This window comes from Lucilia sericata, unplaced genomic scaffold, assembly GCF_015586225.1.
Source record: "Lucilia sericata isolate MDLA Ls3-8-SP2 unplaced genomic scaffold, ASM1558622v1 Contig000466F_arrow, whole genome shotgun sequence".
In the NCBI taxonomy this organism is placed as follows: Eukaryota; Metazoa; Arthropoda; class Insecta; order Diptera; family Calliphoridae; genus Lucilia; species Lucilia sericata.
Genome location: NW_023994481.1, coordinates 170,260 through 191,497, shown reverse-complemented (window position 1 = coordinate 191,497; position 21,238 = coordinate 170,260). Strand labels below are relative to the sequence as shown.

The 21,238-nt window shown below is 36.9% G+C and overlaps 1 protein-coding gene across 3 annotated transcripts in view; it reads left to right on the top strand.

The window, feature by feature from the left end:
• LOC119605228 (sodium-dependent nutrient amino acid transporter 1) overlaps positions 1 to 20,029 on the top strand; it is an 80,069-nt gene extending 60,040 nt beyond the window's left edge. For all 3 annotated transcript variants that reach the window (XM_037958197.1, XM_037958198.1, XM_037958199.1), the window contains exons 2-8: positions 3,731 to 3,895; positions 3,966 to 4,251; positions 4,308 to 4,804; positions 4,872 to 4,975; positions 5,046 to 5,512; positions 19,382 to 19,653; positions 19,714 to 20,029. In XM_037958197.1, coding sequence (XP_037814125.1) covers positions 3,788 to 3,895; positions 3,966 to 4,251; positions 4,308 to 4,804; positions 4,872 to 4,975; positions 5,046 to 5,512; positions 19,382 to 19,653; positions 19,714 to 19,869 — 1,890 coding nt within the window. In that variant the 5' untranslated portion in view covers positions 3,731 to 3,787 and the 3' untranslated portion in view covers positions 19,870 to 20,029. The remainder of the gene's footprint in view (positions 1 to 3,730; positions 3,896 to 3,965; positions 4,252 to 4,307; positions 4,805 to 4,871; positions 4,976 to 5,045; positions 5,513 to 19,381; positions 19,654 to 19,713) is intronic.
• Positions 20,030 to 21,238: the final 1,209 nt, after the last annotated feature.

Genomic DNA, 21,238 nt, shown 5'->3' with positions numbered 1-21,238 from the left:
AGCGCCATAAAAATGTTGAGATAATGGAAGTGGAAAGAAATTATTAATAAAATAATTAATAAAAACGTTCACTTGAAGGTTTTACAGGGGAACCAAAATTATATACAATATTATTGGACTATAAACTAGAATATAGTTTAGACTATAGATTATACTATAGATTAGACTATAGATTAGACTATAGACTAGACTATCGATTAGACTACGGACTAGACTATATACTAGACTATAGACTAGACTGTAGACTAGACTATAGACTAGACTATAGACTAGACTATAGACTAGACTATAGGCTAGACTATAGACTAGACTATAGACTATAGACTAGACTATAGACTAGACTATAGACTAGACTATAGACTAGACTAGACTATAGACTAGACTATAGACTAGACTATAGACTCGACTATAGACTAGACTATAGACCAGACTATAGACTAGACTATAGACTAGACTATAGACTCGACTATAGACTAGACTATAGACTAGACTATAGACTAGACTATAGAGTAGACTATAGAGTAGACTAGACTAGACTATAGACTAGACTATAGACTAGACTATAGACTAGACTATAGACTAAGACTATAGACTAGACTATAGACCTATAGACTAGACTAGACTAGACTATAGACTAGACTATAGCCTAGACTATAGACTAGACTATAGACTAGACTAGACTAGACTAGACTAGACTAGACTATAGACTAGACTATAGACTAGACTATAGACTAGACTATAGACTAGACTATAGACTAGACTATAGACTAGAGACTATAGACTAGACTATAGACTAAGACTATAGACTAGACTATAGACTAGACTATAGACTAGACTATAGACTAGACTATAGACTATAGACTAGACTAGACTAGACTAGACTAGACTAGACTAGAATATAGACTAGACTATAGACTAGACTATAGACTAGACTATAGACTAGACTATAGACTAGACTATAGACTAGACTATAGACTAGACTATAGACTAGACTATAGACTAGACTATAGACTAGACTATAGACTAGACTATAGACTAGACTATAGACTAGACTATAGACTAGACTATAGACTAGACTATAGACTAGACTATAGACTAGACTATAGACTAGACTATAGACTAGACTATAGACTAGACTATAGACTAGACTATAGACTAGACTATAGACTAGACTATAGACTAGACTATAGACTAGACTATAGACTAGACTATCGACTAGACTATCGACTAGACTATCGACTAGACTATCGACTAGACTATCGACTAGACTATAGACTAGACTATAGACTAGACTATAGACTAGACTATAGACTAGACTATAGACTAGACTATAGACTAGACTATAGACTAGACTATCGACTAGACTATCGACTAGACTATCGACTAGACTATCGACTAGACTATCGACTAGACTATCGACTAGACTATCGACTAGACTATAGACTAGACTATAGACTAGACTATAGACTAGACTATAGACTAGACTATAGACTAGACTATAGACTAGACTATAGACTAGACTAGACTAGACTATAGACTAGACTATAGACTAGACTATAGACTAGACTATCGACTAGACTATCGACTAGACTATAGACTAGACTATAGACTAGACTATAAACTAGACTATAGACTAGACTATAGACTAGACTATAGACTAGACTATAGACTAGACTATAGACTAGACTATAGACTAGACTATAGACTAGACTATAGACTAGACTATAGACTAGACTATCGACTAGACTATCGACTAGACTATAGACTAGACTATAGACTAGACTATAGACTAGACTATAGACTAGACTATAGACTAGACTATAGACTAGACTATAGACTAGACTATAGACTAGACTATAGACTAGACTATCGACTAGACTATCGACTAGACTATAGACTAGACTATAGACTAGACTATAGACTAGACTATAGACTAGACTATAGACTAGACTATCGACTAGACTATCGACTAGACTATCGACTAGACTATAGACTAGACTATAGACTAGACTATAGACTAGACTATAGACTAGACTATAGACTAGACTATAGACTAGACTATAGACTAGACTATAGACTAGACTATAGACTAGACTATAGACTAGACTATAAACTAGACTATAGACTAGACTATAGACTAGACTATAGACTAGACTATAGACTAGACTATAAACTAGACTATAGACTAGACTATAAACTAGAATATAGACTAGACTATAGACTAGACTATAGACTAGACTATAGACTAGACTATAGACTAGACTATAGACTAGACTATAGACTAGACTATAGACTAGACTATCGACTAGACTATCGACTAGACTATCGACTAGACTATAGACTAGACTATAGACTAGACTATAGACTAGACTATAGACTAGACTATCGACTAGACTATCGACTAGACTATAGACTAGACTATCGACTAGACTATCGACTAGACTATGGACTAGACTATCAACTAGACTATAGACTAGACTGTAGACCAGATTATAGATTAGACTATAGATTAGACTCTAGACTAGACTATTGACTAGATATTAGGCTAGGATAAAGACTAGGCTATAGACTAGACTATAAATATACTATAAAAAATACTATAGACTACAGACTATAGAATAAACTATAGTCCAGACTATAGAAAGACTAGACTACAGACTATCCAGACAATAGCCAAGACTATAGAATATACTATAGTCCAGACTATATAATAGACTGTAGTCTAGACTATATAATAGACTATAGTCCAGATTATAGAATAAACTATAGTCCAGATTATGGAATAGATTATAGAATTGACTATAGTCAAGACTATAGAATAAACTAAAATCCAGACTATAGAATAGACCATAGTCCAGACTATAGAATAGACTATAGTCCAGATTACAGAATAGACTATAGAATATACTATAGTCCAGACTATAGAATAGGCTATAGTCCAGACTATATAATAGACTATAGAATAGACTATAGTCCAGACTATCGAATAGACTATAGTCCAGACTATAGAATAGACTATAGTCCAGACTATAGAATAGACTATAGTCCAGACTATAGAATAGACTATAGTCCAGACTATAGAATAGACTATAGTCCAGACTATAGAATAGGCTATAGTCCAGACTATAGAATAGACTATAGTCCAGACTATAGAATAGACTATAGTCCAGACTATAGAATAGGCTATAGTCCAGACTATAGAATAGACTATAGTCCAGACTATAGAATAGACTATAGTCCAGACTATCGAATAGACTATAGTCCAGACTATAGAATAGACTATAGTCCAGACTATAGAATAGACTATAGTTCAGACTATAGAATATACTATAGTCCAGACTATAGAATAGACTATAGTCCAGACTATAGAATAGATTATAGTCCAGACTACAGTCCAGTCTATAGTCCAGACTATAGTATAGTCCACAGTATATAGACTATACTACAGACCAGATTATAGTTCAGACTATAGACTGGAATACAAACCAGGCTATAGACTAGACTACAGTCAAGTTTTCACTACAGTCTAGACTATATACTAGACTACAGTCTAGACTATATAATATACCACATACCATACTATGGGCTAGACTATATTAGACTTCTAAATATTGTCCGGCCTATAAATAGACAAGATTATGATCTAATATTTATCGAAAATTTTTCTAGAAAAATAGGGTTTAATCGCTTTTTAGCGTATTCTAATGAATTTTTTAATTATTTCAATTAGAGTTTTACTTAAACCTTGATCTATTATCTGCTTAAGAAAAACTTTAATCAGTTCAACATGGATGCACAATACGATAAATTATCACAACAACAAATAAATATTTTACAAATTGAAAAGGACTCACAGCAAAAACAAAGTATTACCTATAGCAAAGATGTGGCTTTGGTAAGTCGAAACATTTTTATACTCAAATCAAGATTCTTTTAATTAAATTTATTATTTGTCTGTAAAACAGCTTTCAGTTTCTAGTTCCAACAGTGACAGCAGTTCCGAAGTGGGTCGTGAAAAATGGGGCAAAGAAATTGAGTTTCTATTTTCCTGTATTGCCTTATCGGTGGGCCTGGGCAATGTATGGCGTTTTCCCTTTATAGCTTTGGCTAATGGGGGTGGAGCCTTTGTTATACCTTATATAATAGTATTACTGCTAATTGGAAGGCCGGTTTACTATATGGAGGTAATAATAGGACAATTTTCCAGTAGGGGCTGTATCAAGGCCTTCGATATGGTGCCGTTAATGAAGGGTAAGTCAAAAACTGGAGAAAAAAGATTTAATATTAACCGATTTTTATTTCTAAAGGTATAGCCTATGGTCAAGTTTATGCCACAGCCTTGGCCACCACCTATTATGCCAGTATTATGGCCTTAACTTTAAAATACTTAATAGCTTCTTTATCGGATGTATTACCCTGGACCTATTGTCTAACAGAATGGGGTTCAAGTTGTATAGCCACTTCTGAGTCATTAGATCAGGGGGCTAATGTTACGGACATAAAACGCATTTCCTCGGCAGAGTTATTTTTCACCAAAACAGTTTTGCGTGAAAGTGAGAATATTGATGATGGGTTGGGTTCTCCCAATTGGGATTTGGTGGTGTGTTTAATGTTTGCATGGCTGATTATAGCGGTAATTCTAGCCAAAGGCATACGTAGCTCGGGTAAAGCCTCATACTTTTTGGCCATATTTCCCTATATTGTTATGTTTATTTTACTGGGAAGAGCTTTGACTTTGCCCGGTTCTTGGGATGGTATAGTGTACTTTTTGAAACCACAATGGAGTGAGTTATTGAATCCTAATGTAAGTGTTTAAAACTTATAGATTAGATCCGTATCATTACTTCATAAAACTTAAATTTTTCACCCAGGTTTGGTACAATGCCATCACACAAATGTTCTTCTCCTTGGCCATATGTTTCGGTACATTGGTCATGTATGCTTCCTTTAATAATTTCCGTAAAAATGTTTACCGGTAAGTAGAACTAAAACCTTCAAAATATTCTTTGCCAATTATTACTTTCCTTTTATTCTCTCTCTCATAGTGATGTCATCATCATAACCAGTGTTGATTCAGTTACCTCTATCCTAGCCGGCTGTATTATTTTTGGCATTTTGGGCAATTTGGCCTATGAAACGAAGACCTCAGATATTGCCAATGTTGTGAAAGGAGGAGCTGGTTTGGCATTTATCTCTTATCCTGAGGCTATAGCAAAGTTTAAATTTTTACCTCAAGTTTTTGCCGTTTTATTCTTTATGATGCTTTTGGTCTTGGGCATGGGCAGTAATATTGGCATGGCCTCGTGTGTTATCACCGTTATAAAGGATCGTTTTAATCATTTGCCTCATTGGTTCCTATCGACGGCCATGGCAGTGGTGGGCTTTTTGTGCGGCATTGTCTATATGACTCCTGGTGGACAATTTGTTTTGAATATGGTGGATTTCTTTGGCTGTTCATTTATAGCTTTGTTTTTGGCCATCGCTGAGTTGATAGCGGTGGGTTGGATTTATGGTGAGTCTTCTCTAAGTTATACTACAGTTATAGTTCCAGATCAGTTCCAGTTCAATTCTAGATCATTCCAGTTCAATTCTAGTTCAGTTCTAGTTCAGTTCTAGTTCTAGTTCAGTTCTAGTTCAGTTCTAGTTCAGTTCTAGTTCAGTTCTAGTTCAGTTCTAGTTCAGTTCTAGTTCAGTTCTAGTTCAGTTCTAGTTCAGTTCTAGTTCAGTTCTAGTTCAGTTCTAGTTCAGTTCTAGTTCAGTTCTAGTTCAGTTCTAGTTCAGTTCTAGTTCAGTTCTAGTTCAGTTCTAGTTCAGTTCTAGTTCAGTTCTAGTTCAGTTCTAGTTCAGTTCTAGTTCAGTTCTAGTTCAGTTCTAGTTCAGTTCTAGTTCAGTTCTAGTTCAGTTCTAGTGTTCTAGTTCAGTTCTAGTTCAGTTCTAGTTCAGTTCTAGTTCAGTTCTAGTTCAGTTCTAGTTCAGTTCTAGTTCAGTTCTAGTTCAGTTCTAGTTCAGTTCTAGTTCAGTTCTAGTTCAGTTCAGTTCAGTTCTAGTTCAGTTTCTAGTTCAGTTCTAGTTCTAGTTTCAGTTCTAGTTCAGTTCTAGTTCAGTTCTAGTTACAGTTTTATAGTTCAGTTCTAGTTTCAGTTCTAGTTTTCAGTTCTAGTTCAGTTCTAGCATTCCAGTTCTAGTTCAGTTCCTCGTTCAGTTTCCAGTTCAGTTCCTAGTTCAGTTTCTAGTTCAAGTCTCTCAGTTCAAGTTCTAGTTCAGTTCTAGTTCCCGTTGCTAGTTTCAGTTCTAGTTCAGTTACTAGTTCAGGTTCTAGTTCAGGTTCTAGTTCAGTTCTAGTTCAGTTCTCAGTTCAGGTTCTAGTTCAGGTCTAGTTCAGTTCTAGTTCAGTTTCATAGTTCAGTTCTAGTTTCAGTTCTAGTTCAGTTCTAGTTAGTTCTAGTTCAGTTCTAGTTCAGTTCTTAGTTCAGTTCTAGTTCAGTTCTAGTTCAGTTCTAGTTCAGTTCGTAGTTCAGTTCTAGTTCAGTTCTAGTTCAGTTCTTAGTTTCAGTTCTAGTTCAGTTCTAGTTCAGTTCTAGTTCAGTTCTAGTTCAGTTCTAGTTCAGTTCTAGTTCAGTTCTAGTTCAGTTCTAGTTCAGTTCTAGTTCAGTTCTAGTTCAGTTCTAGTTCAGTTCTAGTTCAGTTCTAGTTCAGTTCTAGTTCAGTTCTAGTTCAGTTCTAGTTCAGTTCTAGTTCAGTTTAGTTCAGTTCTAGTTCAGTTCTAGTTCAGTTCTAGTTCAGTCTAGTTCAGTTCTAGTTCAGTTCTGTTCAGTTCTAGTTCAGTTCTAGTTCAGTTCTAGTTCGTTCTAGTTCAGTTCTAGTTCGTAGTTCAGTTCAGTTCTAGTTCAGTTCCAGTTCAGTTCCAGTTCAGTTTTAGTTCATTCTAGTTCAGTTCAAGTTCAGTTCAAGTTCTAGTTCAGTTCTAGTTCAGTTCTAGTTCAGTTCTAGTTCAGTTCTAGTTCAATTCTAGTTTCAGTTCTAGTCAGTTCTAGTTCAGTTCTAGTTCAGTTCTAGTTCAGTTCTAGTTCAGTTCTAGTTCAGTTCTAGTTCAGTTTCTAGTTCAGTTCTAGTTCAGTTCTAGTTCAGTTCTAGTTCAGTTCTAGTTCAGTTCTAGTTCAGTTCTAGTTCAGTTCTAGTTCAGTTCTAGTTCAGTTCTAGTTCAGTTCTAGTTCAGTTCTAGTTCAGTTCTAGTTCAGTTCTAGTTCAGTTCTAGTTCAGTTCTTTAGTTTTTCAGTTCTAGTTCAGTTCTAGTTCAGTTCTAGTTCAGTTCTAGTTCAGTTCTAGTTCAGTTCAGTTCAGTTCTAGTTCAGTTCTAGTTCAGTTCTAGTTCAGTTCTAGTTCGTTCTAGTTCAGTTCTAGTTCAGTTCTAGTTCAGTTCTAGTTCAGTTCTAGTTCATTCTAGTTCAGTTCTAGTTCAGTTCTAGTTCAGTTCTAGTTCAGTTCTAGTTCAGTTCTAGTTCAGTTCTAGTTCAGTTCTAGTTCAGTTCTATTCAGTTCTAGTTCAGTTCTAGTTCAGTTCTAGTTCAGTTCTAGTTCAGTTCTAGTTCAGTTCTAGTTCAGTTCTAGTTCAGTTCTAGTTCAGTTCTAGTTCAGTTCTAGTTCAGTTCTAGTTCAGTTCTAGTTCAGTTCTAGTTCAGTTTCTAGTCAGTTCTAGTTCAGTTCTAGTTCAGTTCTAGTTCAGTTCTAGTTCAGTTCTAGTTCAGTTCTAGTTCAGTTCTAGTTCAGTTCTAGTTCAGTTCTAGTTCAGTTCTAGTCAGTTCTAGTTCAGTTCTAGTTCAGTTCTAGTTCAGTTCTAGTTCAGTTCTAGTTCAGTTCTAGTTCAGTTCTAGTTCAGTTCTAGTTCAGTTCTAGTTCAGTTCTAGTTCAGTTCTAGTTCAGTTCTAGTTCAGTTCTAGTTCAGTTCAGTTCTAGTTCAGTTCCAGTTCAGTTCCAGTTCAGTTCCAGTTCAGTTTTAGTTCAATTCTAGTTCAGTTCAAGTTCTAGTTCAGTTCTAGTTCAGTTCTAGTTCAGTTCTAGTTGTCAGTTCTAGTTCAGTTCTAGTTCAGTTCTAGTTCAGTTCTAGTTCAGTTCTAGTTCAGTTCTAGTTCAGTTCTAGTTCAGTTCTAGTTCAGTTCTAGTTCAGTTCTAGTTCATTCTAGTTCAGTTCTAGTTCAGTTTCTAGTTCAGTTCTAGTTCAGTTCTAGTTCAGTTCTAGTTCAGTTCTAGTTCAGTTCTAGTTCAGTTCGTGTCTAGTCAGTTCTAGTTCAGTTCTAGTTCAGTTCTAGTTCAGTTCTAGTTCAGTTCTAGTTCAGTTCTAGTTCAGTTCTAGTTCAGTTCTAGTTTCTAGTTCAGTTCTAGTTCAGTTCTAGTTCAGTTCTAGTTCAGTTCTAGTTCAGTTCTAGTTCAGTTCTAGTTCAGTTCTAGTTCAGTTCTAGTTCAGTTCTAGTTCAGTTCTAGTTCAGTTCTAGTTCAGTTCTAGTTCAGTTCTAGTTCAGTTTAGTTCAGTTCTAGTTCAGTTTCTAGTTCAGTTCTAGTTCAGTTCTAGTTCAGTTCTAGTTCAGTTCTAGTTCAGTTCTAGTTCAGTTCTAGTTCAGTTCTAGTTCAGTTCTAGTTCAGTTCTAGTTCAGTTCTAGTTCAGTTCTAGTTCAGTTCTAGTTCAGTTCTAGTTCAGTTCTAGTTCAGTTCTAGTTCAGTTCTAGTTCAGTTCTAGTTCAGTTCTAGTTCAGTTCTAGTTCAGTTCTAGTTCAGTTCTAGTTCAGTTCTAGTTCAGTTCTAGTTCAGTTCTAGTTCAGTTCTAGTTCAGTTCTAGTTCAGTTCTAGTTCATTCTAGTTCAGTTCTAGTTCAGTTCTAGTTCAGTTCTAGTTCAGTTCTAGTTCAGTTCTAGTTCAGTTCTAGTTCAGTTCTAGTTCAGTTCTAGTTCAGTTCTAGTTCAGTTCTAGTTCAGTTCAGTTCTAGTTCAGTTCCAGTTCAGTTCCAGTTCAGTTCCAGTTCAGTTTTAGTTCAATTCTAGTTCAGTTCAAGTTCTAGTTCAGTTCTAGTTCAGTTCTATTCAGTTCTAGTTCAGTTCTAGTTCAGTTCTAGTTCAGTTCTAGTTCAGTTCTAGTTCAGTTCTAGTTCAGTTCTAGTTCAGTTCTAGTTCAGTTCTAGTTCAGTTCTAGTTCAGTTCTAGTTCAGTTCTAGTTCAGTTCTAGTTCAGTTCTAGTTCAGTTCTAGTTCAGTTCTAGTTCAGTTCTAGTTCAGTTCTAGTTCAGTTCTAGTTCAGTTCTAGTTCTAGTTCAGTTCTAGTTCAGTTCTAGTTCAGTTTCTAGTTCAGTTCTAGTTCAGTTCTAGTTCAGTTCTAGTTCAGTTCTAGTTCAGTTCTAGTTCAGTTCTAGTCAGTTCTAGTTCAGTTCTAGTTCAGTTCTAGTTCAGTTCTAGTTCAGTTCTAGTTCAGTTCTAGTTCAGTTCTAGTTCAGTTCTAGTTCAGTTCTAGTTCAGTTCTAGTTCAGTTCTAGTTCAGTTCTAGTTCAGTTCTAGTTCAGTTCTAGTCAGTTTAGTTCATTCTAGTTCAGTTCTAGTTCAGTTTCTAGTTCAGTTCTAGTTCAGTTCTAGTTCAGTTCAGTTCTAGTTCAGTTCCAGTTCAGTTCCAGTTCAGTTCCAGTTCAGTTTTAGTTCAATTCTAGTTCAGTTCAAGTTCAGTTCAAGTTCTAGTTCAGTTCTAGTTCAGTTCTAGTTCAGTTCTAGTTCAGTTCTAGTTCAATTCTAGTTCAGTTCTAGTCTTCGAGTTCAGTTCTAGTTCAGTTCTAGTTCAGTTCTAGTTCAGTTCTAGTTCAGTTCTAGTTCAGTTCTAGTTCAGTTCTAGTTCAGTTCTAGTTCAGTTCTAGTTCAGTTCTAGTTCATTCTAGTTCAGTTCTAGTTCAGTTCTAGTTCAGTTCTAGTTCAGTTCTAGTTCAGTCTAGTTCAGTTCTAGTTCAGTTCTAGTTCAGTTCTAGTTCAGTTCTAGTTCAGTTCTAGTTCAGTTCTAGTTCAGTTCTAGTTCAGTTCTAGTTCAGTTCTAGTTCAGTTCTAGTTCAGTTCTAGTTCAGTTCTAGTTCAGTTCTAGTTCAGTTCTAGTTCAGTTCTAGTTCAGTTCTAGTTCAGTTCTAGTTCAGTTCTAGTTCAGTTCTAGTTCAGTTCTAGTTCAGTTCTAGTTCAGTTCTAGTTCATTTCTAGTTCAGTTCTGTCTAGTTCAGTTCTAGTTCAGTTCTAGTTCAGTTCTAGTTCAGTTCTAGTTCAGTTCTAGTTCAGTTCTAGTTCAGTTCTAGTTCAGTTCTAGTTCAGTTCTAGTTCAGTTCTAGTTCAGTTCTAGTTCATTCTAGTTCAGTTCTAGTTCAGTTCTAGTTCAGTTCTAGTTCAGTTCTAGTTCAGTTCTAGTTCAGTTCTAGTTCAGTTCTAGTTCAGTTCAGTTCTAGTTCAGTTCCAGTTCAGTTCCAGTTCAGTTCCAGTTCAGTTTTAGTTCAATCTAGTTCAGTTCAAGTTCAGTTCAAGTTCTAGTTCAGTTCTAGTTCAGTTCTAGTTCAGTTCTAGTTCAGTTCTAGTTCAGTTCTAGTTCAGTTCTAGTTCAGTTCTAGTTCAGTTCTAGTTCAGTTCTAGTTCAGTTCTAGTTCAGTTCTAGTTCAGTTCTAGTTCAGTTCTAGTTCAGTTCTAGTTCAGTTCTAGTTCAGTTCTAGTTCAGTTGTAGTTCAGTTCTAGTTCAGTTCTAGTTCAGTTCTAGTTCAGTTCTAGTTCTAGTTCAGTTCTAGTTCAGTTCTAGTTCAGTTCTAGTTCAGTTCAAGTTCAGTTCAGTTCTAGTTCAGTTCTAGTTCACTTCCAGTTCAGTTCCAGTTCAGTTTAGTTCAGTTCTAGTTCAGTTCTAGTTCAGTTCAGTTCATTCAAGTTCAGTTCAGTTCTAGTTCAGTTCTAGTTCAGTTCTAGTTCAGTTCTAGTTCTAGTTCAGTTCTAGTTCAGTTCTAGTTCAGTTCTAGTTCAGTTCTAGTTCAGTTCTAGTTCAGTTCTAGTTCAGTTCTAGTTCAGTTCTAGTTCAGTTCTAGTTCAGTTCTAGTTCAGGTTCTAGTTCAGTTCCGTCAGTTCTAGTTCAGTCTAGTTCAGTTCTAGTTCAGTTCTAGTTCAGTTCTAGTTCAGTTCTAGTTCAGTTCTAGTTCAGTTCTTAGTTCAGTTCATAGTTCAGGTTCTAGTTCAGTTTAGTTCAGTCTCGTCAGTTCTAATTCAGTTATAGTTCTCAGTTATAGTTCAGTTATAGTTCAGTTATAGTTCAGTTATAGTTCAGTTATAGTTCAGTTCTAGTTCTGTTCTAGTTCAGTTTTCTAGTTCAGTTCTAGTTCAGTTCTAGTTCAGTTCTAGTTAGTTCTAGTTCAGTTCTAGTTCAGTTCTAGTTCAGTTCTAGTTCAGTTCTAGTTCTAGTTCAATTCTAGTTTCAGTTCACTTCTAGTTCAGTTCTGTTCAGCTCAGTTCTAGTCAGTTCTAGTTCAGTTCTAGTTCAGTTTAGTTCAGTTCTAGTTCAGTTCTAGTTCAGTTCTAGTTCAGTTCTAGTTCAGTTCTAGTTCAGTTCTAGTTCAGTTCTAGTTCAGTTCTAGTTCAGTTCTAGTTCAGTTCTAGTTCAGTTCTAGTTCAGTTCTAGTTCAGTTCAAGTTCGTTCTAGTTCAGTTCTAGTTCAGTTCTAGTTCAGTTCTAGTTCAGTTCTAGTTCAGTTCTAGTTCAGTTCAGTTCTAGTTCAGTTCTAGTTCACTTCCAGTTCAGTTCCAGTTCAGTTCCAGTTCAGTTTTAGTTCAGTTTTAGTTCAGTTCAAGTTCAGTTCAAGTTCTAGTTCAGTTCTAGTTCAGTTCTAGTTCAGTTCTAGTTCAGTTCTAGTTCAGTTCTAGTTCAGTTCTAGTTCAGTTCTAGTTCATTTCTAGTTCAGTTCTAGTTCAGTTCTAGTTCAGTTCTAGTTCAGTTTCTAGTTCAGTTCTAGTTCAGTTCTAGTTCAGTTCTAGTTCAGTTCTAGTTCTAGTTCAGTTCTAGTTCAGTTCTAGTTCAGTTCTAGTTCTAGTTCAGTTCTAGTTCAGTTCTAGTTCAGTTCTAGTTCAGTTCTAGTTCAGTTCTAGTTCAGTTCTAGTTCAGTTGCTAGTTCAGTTCTAGTTCAGTTCTAGTTCAGTTCTAGTTCAGTTCTAGTTCAGTTCTAGTTCAGTTCTAGTTCTAGTTCAGTTCTAGTTCCAGTTCTAGTACAGTTCTAGTTTCAGTTCTAGTTCAGTTCTAGTTTAGTTCTAGTTCAGTTCTAGTTCAGTTCTAGTTCAGTTCTAGTTCAGTTCTAGTTCAGTTCTAGTTCAGTTCTAGTTCAGTTCTAGTTCAGTTCTAGTTCAGTTCTAGTTCAGTTCTAGTTCAGTTCTAGTTCAGTTCTAGTTCAGTCTAGTTCAGTTCTAGTTCTAGTTCAGTTCTACTTCAGTTCTAGTTCAGTTCTAGTTCAGTTCTAGTTCAGTTCTAGTTCAGTTCTAGTTCAGTTCTAGTTCAGTTCTAGTTCAGTTCTAGTTTAGCACTAGTTCAGTTATAGTTCAGTTCTAGTTAAGTTCTAGTTAAGTTCTAGTTCAGTTCTAGTTCAGTTGTAGTTCAGTTCTAGTTCAGTTGTAGTTCAGTTGTAGTTCAGTTCTAGTTCAGTTCTAGTTCAGTTCTAGTTCAGTTCTAGTTCAGTTCTAGTTCAGTTCTAGTTCAGTTCTAGTTCAGTTCTAGTTCAGTTGTAGTTCAGTTCTAGTTCAGTTCTAGTTCAGTTCTAGTTCAGTTCTAGTTCAGTTCTAGTTCAGTTCTAGTTCAGTTCTAGTTCAGTTCTAGTTCAGTTGTAGTTCAGTGTAGTTCAGTTCTAGTTCAGTTCTAGTTCAGTTCTAGTTCAGTTCTAGTTCAGTTCTAGTTAAGTTCTAGTTAAGTTCTAGTTCAGTTGTAGTTCAGTTGTAGTTCAGTTGTAGTTCAGTTCTAGTTCAGTTCTAGTTCAGTTCTAGTTCAGTTCTAGTTCAGTTCTAGTTCAGTTCTAGTTCAGTTCTAGTTCAGTTCTAGTTCAGTTCTAGTTCAGTTCTAGTTCAGTTCTAGTTCAGTTCTAGTTCTAGTTCAGTTCTACTTCAGTTCTAGTTCAGTTCTAGTTCAGTTCTAGTTCAGTTCTAGTTTAGCACTAGTTCAGTTATAGTTCAGTTCTAGTTAAGTTCTAGTTAAGTTCTAGTTCAGTTCTAGTTCAGTTGTAGTTCAGTTCTAGTTCAGTTGTAGTTCAGTTCTAGTTCAGTTCTAGTTCAGTTCTAGTTCAGTTGTAGTTCAGTTGTAGTTCAGTTCTAGTTCAGTTCTAGTTCAGTTCTAGTTCAGTTGTAGTTCAGTTCTAGTTCAGTTCTAGTTCAGTTCTAGTTCAGTTCTAGTTCAGTTCCAGTTCAGTTCTAGTTCAGTTCTAGTTCAGTTCTAGTTCAGTTCTAGTTCAGTTCTAGTTCAGTTCTAGTTCAGTTCTAGTTCAGTTCTAGTTCTCGGGGGAGTTTTTCCAGATTTTTCCTACCGAGCGCGTCCCCGGGTGGCGGATAGGGGGTGGTGATGGACCATCTGTCCTCTCCCAGCTTTAATTTCACTTAAGCTGAGGGAGGGCAGATTGTCCACCACCTGGGAATATTATATTCCCCGCGGACCAAAAAACTGGAAAAAAAAAAAAACAAATATGGAAAATAAAAATAAAAAGATAAAAGTTACGGTGCAGGGCCTAAATAACCCAGTACCGGCGGCAAGTGTTGATCTACTCGCGAGTCACGTGTCGTCGTCATCCTGCAATCGTGAGCAGAATACTACTACGGAGGTGGGTACCTTGGCCTCCGTGGCGGACAATGCGTCAAGTGTACAGCATGCCGCTGGCAAAAATATAGGGGTGAAAGAGAAGGATGTACTCGGAGAGAGCTCTAAGCTACCTCAGCCTTTAAATATAGGTGAGGGTTCCGACTCTGAATCCTCAGATGATAATAAAAATAATACCATTATAGCAAATCCCAAAAAGGATGAAGTAGAGCAAATGGTGAAAGAGGTGAGTGATAGCATAGCTAAACTACCTATTACTAAGAAAAGACTTTCTGGAGCACAGAGGAGGAAGTTGAAAAAGATGCTTCAGGAAATCATAGTTAGTCAATCCCACGACACTCCAAAGGAAAAATCGAACTCTCTCACAAGATCTGAGGCAAAAAGGATCAGGTCTCCCGAGGAGTTGACAACTGAGAATAAACCTAAGAAGAAAAAGAGCTCCCCGTCTTCTAATACACAGTCGAAGCCAAGCCATACTTCACTCAAAGGAATCTCAATTGAGAATCCTGCGAGTAAGGGTGACAACGCCAAGCCAGATATTCCGAAGACGAACACGTCGGCGAAATCAACCTCGAAGGTAAGGGAATCTCAAAAGAAGCCCCGAAAAACGAGGAAGGAGAAGCTAGACGGAGGAAAAGGAAAAGAGCCGCCATCTTACGCCACAGTTGCCAGAAGTAGGCACCGGGACGATCTCTGCTATGCAGTTTACGATGCCGGTAATCCGACAGGCAAAATTCCAATAGACCAACAGAGTAAAATAGAAGACCTGGTCAACAATAAGATAGTGGACCATGCAATCGCTTCGAAGGGCAAACAACCAATAGAGAGCGAGAGCTGCGAGTTCAGCATGGGCGTGATGTTGATGAGGTTGGCATCTCACCAATGTGTTAGCACCCTAAAGAACTTGGTGGAAAGTATCCCTCCTCCCTGGGACGGCGCTAGGCTGGGACTGGCAAAGAAGAGCGAGCTTCCGGTGCTCCTAAAGTCCACTGTCTACATAAAAGGATGGGGCAGTAAACTGGCTAATGAACGTATACTGGAAATTCTTGGTGGTCAAAATGCTGAGCTGGCCGTGGAAAAATGGGATGTCTTTTACAGGAAAGAAGAACCTGAGGGAACTTTATTTGTAATAGGTATCGACCAGAAATCCATGGCTAGTCTTGCCAAGAATAAAGGTAGAGCTTACTTCGCCTCTAAATCTGTCATATTCAAAATTGGGAAGGTGCCGATTGGAAGGGCTGTTACAACAAGCCTCGAAAAGGATACCAAAAAACCTAAGACCACAGCATCAGTATCCACTACTGATAACGTTGAGGAGTCAAATCCTAAAATCGAGGAATTTACCATTAACTCGCCAGAAGAAAGTGTAGTTGCCCTTTCCAAAATTGGGAAGGCGCCGATTGAAAGGGCTGTCAAAACCGGCCCCGACAAGGACACTAAAACACCTAAGACAGTACCCAAAGCATCATTAGCAAGTACTAGCAATGTTGAGGAGTCAAATCCTAAAAGCGAGGAGGAAATCACTCACCCGCCAGAAGACAGAACAGCAATGCTCTCCAGAATTGGGAATGTGTCTATTAAAAATATTGCTATTCCTATGCCTGATAAGGACACCGCAGTGCCATCAACAGTACTCACTGCATTAATAGCCACTTCAGGCTTTCCGGAGGAGTCAAATCCAAAGAGCGAGGAGGTGACCACCAACTCGCTGGAAGACAGTTTAATGGATGACCATGATTGAGGTTATCCAAATAAACCTCCATCGGAGCGAGACAGCTACCAACGCTCTGATGGCTAAAATCAACACAGGTAAAATACATATAGCTTTAATCCAGGAACCTTGGACGATTCGCAACAAGGTTTCTGGATTAAATCACGTAAATTTCCAACTTTTCTACGCTGATACAGGATCTCGCCCGAGAACATGTATCTTATGTCACAAGAACTTATGTTTTCTCCTCTCAACAGGATTATCAACATCGGATGCAACGGTGCTGAAGCAAGGTCGTGGCAACATATTCCTTGCATCTATTTACCTGCCTTTCGATTCTCCGACACTACCACCAACGTCGGATCTGATGAAACTGGTTGAAGAGGCACAAAGGAAAAATAAGAAAATTGTAATAGGTTGTGATGCCAACTCGCATCATGTAGCTTGGGGTAGTACAAACACCAATCGCAGGGGACAAGCCCTCATGGATTTCTTTAATACTAAAGACTTGATAACATTGAACTTAGGTAATAAAGCTACCTTCGTCAATAGAATCAGAGAAGAAGTATTAGATATAACTATATGTTCAGAAGAGCTTATAAACGAAATTCAGGATTGGAGAGTTTCGGACGAGCACTCCTTTTCTGATCATCGGTACATAAGATTCAAAATACTAAGGCCACCACCAAAGCCGATAAAGTTTCGGAATAAGTCTAAAACTAATTGGACAATGTTCGGGACCTTACTAAAGAACCGTTTAGGTCAGGACACTTTTCAATGTCGAAATAAAGAGGATATAGATGCCAAAGTGGAAACGTTCACAAGTGCCCTGGTTGAATCGTTCGAGGACAGCTGCCCTCTGCGAGAGCGGAGATCTACCCAGGAAAAACCCTGGGTAACTGGGGAGATCCGGAACCTTGGGAAGACTCTTCGCAAACTATTTAACCGGGCACGGCGTAAAAAGACCGCAGTATACTGGGATGAGTATCGTAATAAACTTGGTGAATATAAGAAAATCGTTCGAAAAGCCAAACGAGACTCCTGGAAACTTTTCTGTGAACAGGTAGATAGCGTAAATGACGTATCGAAGATAAAAAAATTCCTATCCAAAACTCATGTCCAACCGGAATCTATGATCGATGACACGGGCAGGAGGCTTGAGGATATGGAGGAGACAATGAAACTCCTAATGGATTCTCATTTCCCACCCGGTATATCGAATAACATAGATGAACCGATATTGGAGGAAGGGGAGGGTAACACGGAAATAGTAATTACAACTGACATGGTGAAAGGGGCAATCAAGAGCTTTGCTCCCTATAAAGCTGCAGGGCCGGATGGAATTTTCCCGGCACTTTTGCAGATGGAGGCGGGACTGGTTTCCGTACATCTGTCACAGATATTCACTGCATGCTTAAAATTGGCATATACCCCAGTTAAATGGCAGGATGCAAGGGTAATATTTATACCCAAACCAGGGAAACCTAGCTATGCGACACCTAAGTCCTATCGACCGATAAGTCTTACGTCCTTCCTACTTAAAACCTTGGAACGGATAGTCGATAGCATGGTTAAAAGCAGCATACCATACAATGACCTTAAATATAAGCAGCATGCTTATGTAAAGGGACGATCGGTGGAAACCGCTTTAAATGAAGTTGTCCACTACATAGGTGAATCTTTCGATAGCAAACTGTATACACTGGCAGTATGCATTGACATCGAAGGCGCTTTCAATAACGTGCACACTGATACCCTTATCCAATCCCTAGACCAGTTTTATGTTGACCGGGTGCTCCGTAACTGGATCAACTACATGCTAAGGAACAGATGGATAAGCTGCGAGATGTACGATATAACTATCAGGAAAAAGGTATTTCGCGGTATACCACAGGGTGGCATTTTGTCACCTTTACTCTGGGTTACCACGATTAATAGCCTCCTAAGGACCCTAACCGAGAAAGGACTTAGACCTGTCTGCTATGCAGACGATGTCGTAATACTTTTAAAGGGAAAGGATCCAAATTACTTGTGTAGAAGAGCTGAGGAGGCTCTGAATACGGCCTTGAGCTGGGCTCAACCGAGAGGCCTCAATGTTAACCCGGCGAAGACGGAAATCTGTCTTTTCACAAGAAAGACAAAAACTTCTACATATACTGAACCTTGCTTCTTGGGCAAGAAGATACCGGTGACAGACAAAGTTAAGTACTTAGGTGTAATACTTGACCGGAAATTAAAATGGAGACACCACATAGAGGATAGGATCAACAAGGCACATCGGTGCTGGGCGATATGTAGGAGAACCATAGGCATGAAATGGGGTCTTAGTCCTACTATGACAAATTGGCTTTATAAAAGTGTAATTAGACCAATTCTAGCTTATGCTTCAATAATCTGGTGGACTGCTTTGGACAAAAAGTGTAATATCAAACTACTACAGGGAGTTCAGCGTACATGCTGCTTGGGTATAAGTGGTGCCATGTGTACTACTTCAACCAAGGCTCTGGAAACGTTGCTAGATATTCCACCCATTGAAACATATATAAGATATGAGGCGGCGCTTACAGCCGAACGGCTCTTTACTTTAGGCGAACTGGCCAAAAACGGTTATAGGACACGTCATCAATGTATACTGGACACATTGGAAGGTTATACACATTCATCGGACGTGCCTGATCGCATACCAGACACTGAATATGTCGGAAACTTTGAAACGCTAATCCCAGATAGAATGTCTTGGTCAAGCGGAACATTAGAGCAAATACCAGTAGGAATCCGTTGCTACACGGATGGCTCTAAATTAGGGGACAAAGTGGGTCTGGGGTTCTATATTGAAGACCCAGAAACAGAAATATACCACCGTTTACCTAATCATAACACAAGCTTCCAGGCAGAAGTACGAGCAATAACGGAATGTGTAAATTGGATTAGAATAAATATGGCGCCCACAGGGCTTAATATATTTACCGACAGCCAGAAGGCAATTTGTGCGATATCAGGTGATAGAATTAAATCTAAGACCGTATTGGATTGTAAGAAAGCTTTAACTGAATACTCTCCCAGAGGTAAGGTTCACATCATATGGGTACCAGGCCACTCGGGAGTAATCGGCAACGAAAGGGCGAATGTAATAGCTTTAAAGGGAAGGGAGCTCGATGTAGTTAACCTGACAAACGCAAAACCATTCGACGCAACAAAAGCTGAATTAAAAATATGGATGAGAGAATCCCATAAGGCCTCTTGGAATAATGAAACGGTGGGTAGAACCACAAAGATTCTATGGGGTGACCCTGATGAGAGCAAGACGAGAAATCTTCTCAAAATGAGCAAGTCTGAGGTTAGTATGATGGTACGTATTCTCAGTGGACACACAGGATTACGAGCACATCTATACAAAATTGGACGTGCGAATTCAGACGAATGTAGAGCATGTGGAGAGGACAGTGAAACTCTGGAGCACTTTCTTTGCCATTGTCAGGCATTCGTCGAAGTTAGATCCAAGTATCTTGGAAGTGATGTTATTCCGGAAATAACATTCTTAACCAACACCGATTGGAAGATTCTTAGGAATTACGTCCAGGAAACTGAGTTTCTGAACATTCAGTAAACAATTTTTTTTTTTTTTTTTTTTTTTTTTTTTTTTTTTCTTGAATTGGAGCGCACAACAGGCCCGATAGTGGCCTAGGTGTATTTCTTCGGATTTGATGTAGTATACATCCTCCTATCAACCTAACCTAACCTAACCTAACCTCAGTTCTAGTTCAGTTCTAGTTCAGTTCTAATTCAGTTCTAGTTCAGTTCTAGTTCTGTTCAAATTCACTTTATATACTAATTTGGTCATCTTTTAGGTGTCAAGCGTCTCTGTCAGGACATCGAATTTATGCTGGGCGTTAAGACCAGTTTGTATTGGCGCATTTGCTGGTCCATCATTACTCCCGGTTTAATGTTTTTAGTGTTAATTTATACCCTAATCACATTAGAACCTTTGCAATATAAAAATGTGGCATATCCCGAATTGGCGTATAATTTGGCGTGGATAATGTGGGCCATAGGAGTAGGTCAGCTGCCATTATGGGCTCTTTATACAATTTATCAACAAAAAGGAGAAACATTTAAAGAGGTAAACTAAATTATAAAGTTGTTTTAAAGAACAATTGTTATACAATATTTTAATTTGCAGAAATTCTCCAATTCTCTTAAACCCCGCTGCCATTGGGGACCCTTGGAACCCAAACTATTAGAGGAATATTTAGCATACAGAAAAGCTCTGTCGCAAGACTATGAAGATGAGGACACAAGTTTATGTTCGCGATTTTTAAATAATATTTTCCATTAGTTATTTTATTTCAAAAAAATAATTAGTTTAATTATTAGAATATTAATTAGTAATTACGATGTTACAGTGCCAAAACTAAAATGTATCCAACAGAATTATTATGTATTGTGTTTTCTAAGAAAATATTTGTATTAACAATAAAATTTATACAAAAAATAGTAAAAACAAAGATTTTATATTTTTTACCAAAAATAGAAAGCAAGTTAAAACAGAATTTAAGAATTTGATTTCATAATTTTCAAGTTTACTTACACTCTTCGGTAGTTTTGCTTCTTCTCAAATGAAAATACTTTTATTTTTTTTTTCTTTTTTTAATATTTATTTCATAAATTATTTGCCTGCTTAGTTAATCTCTAGTTTTTTTAAGCTTAAATTTGTTTGTTAATCTTTGATTTTTCTAAACTTTTTTGATTTAAGTAAAAATTTCTATATGTTTTGTTAAGTTTAATACCTTGGTACTACTTATTGATATTTATTTTATATTTTTATTTAATTATTTATTAATTTTTATTTATTTACTTATATTGCCTTTAAAATATGAATTGAGTTCATTTAGTGAATTTTTCGTTAATGCTTCAATTTGAAGTAAAAAATTTAGATTTTTCTTAGAGTCTTGTTAAAAAGAAGTAAAGAAAAAGATCTTTAAAATAATTAGTTTAAAACAGATACCATGAACGTATACTTTATATGGAATTCACAAGCAACACGTATACGCCTTGCAGGTACCTGAACTTTTCAATCAATAGCAGTATACTTTCACACAAATTATTTTCTGAAGATCTTTATCATATTTTTGTGTCTTTGATAGATTTTTAGTTTTATTTTTATTAATTTATTAAGTATTAGAAAAAAATTAAGCGTCTTTTATATTTTAGTTATCATAAAATTTGAAAATAAGTGCAGTTATTTATTACCTTTTATAATACTTGTATTTTATTAAATTTAATTTTTAGCGCCATTTTGTTCTTGTTAAGAAAATGTTTGTGTGTGTAAGAATTGTAAATGTGTTTTTGTTGTTATTTAGTATCACAGCTTTATTTTATTTTAATATTATTAAGATTTTAAAAATTGTGTGTGATTTTTTATCAATTTTGTTAATGTTTCAACATTAAGTAAGAACAGTGGGTAACGAACATTATAATCGAATTAGAACCGAACTAGAACAGAACTAGAACAGAACTAGAACAGAACTAGAACAGAACTAGAATAGAACTAGAACAGAACTAGAACAGAACTAGAACAGAACTAGAACAGAACTAGAACAGAACTAGAACAGAACTAGAACAGAACTAGAACAGAACTAGAACAGAACTAGAACAGAACTAGAACAGAACTAGAACAGAACTAGAACAGAACTAGAACAGAACTA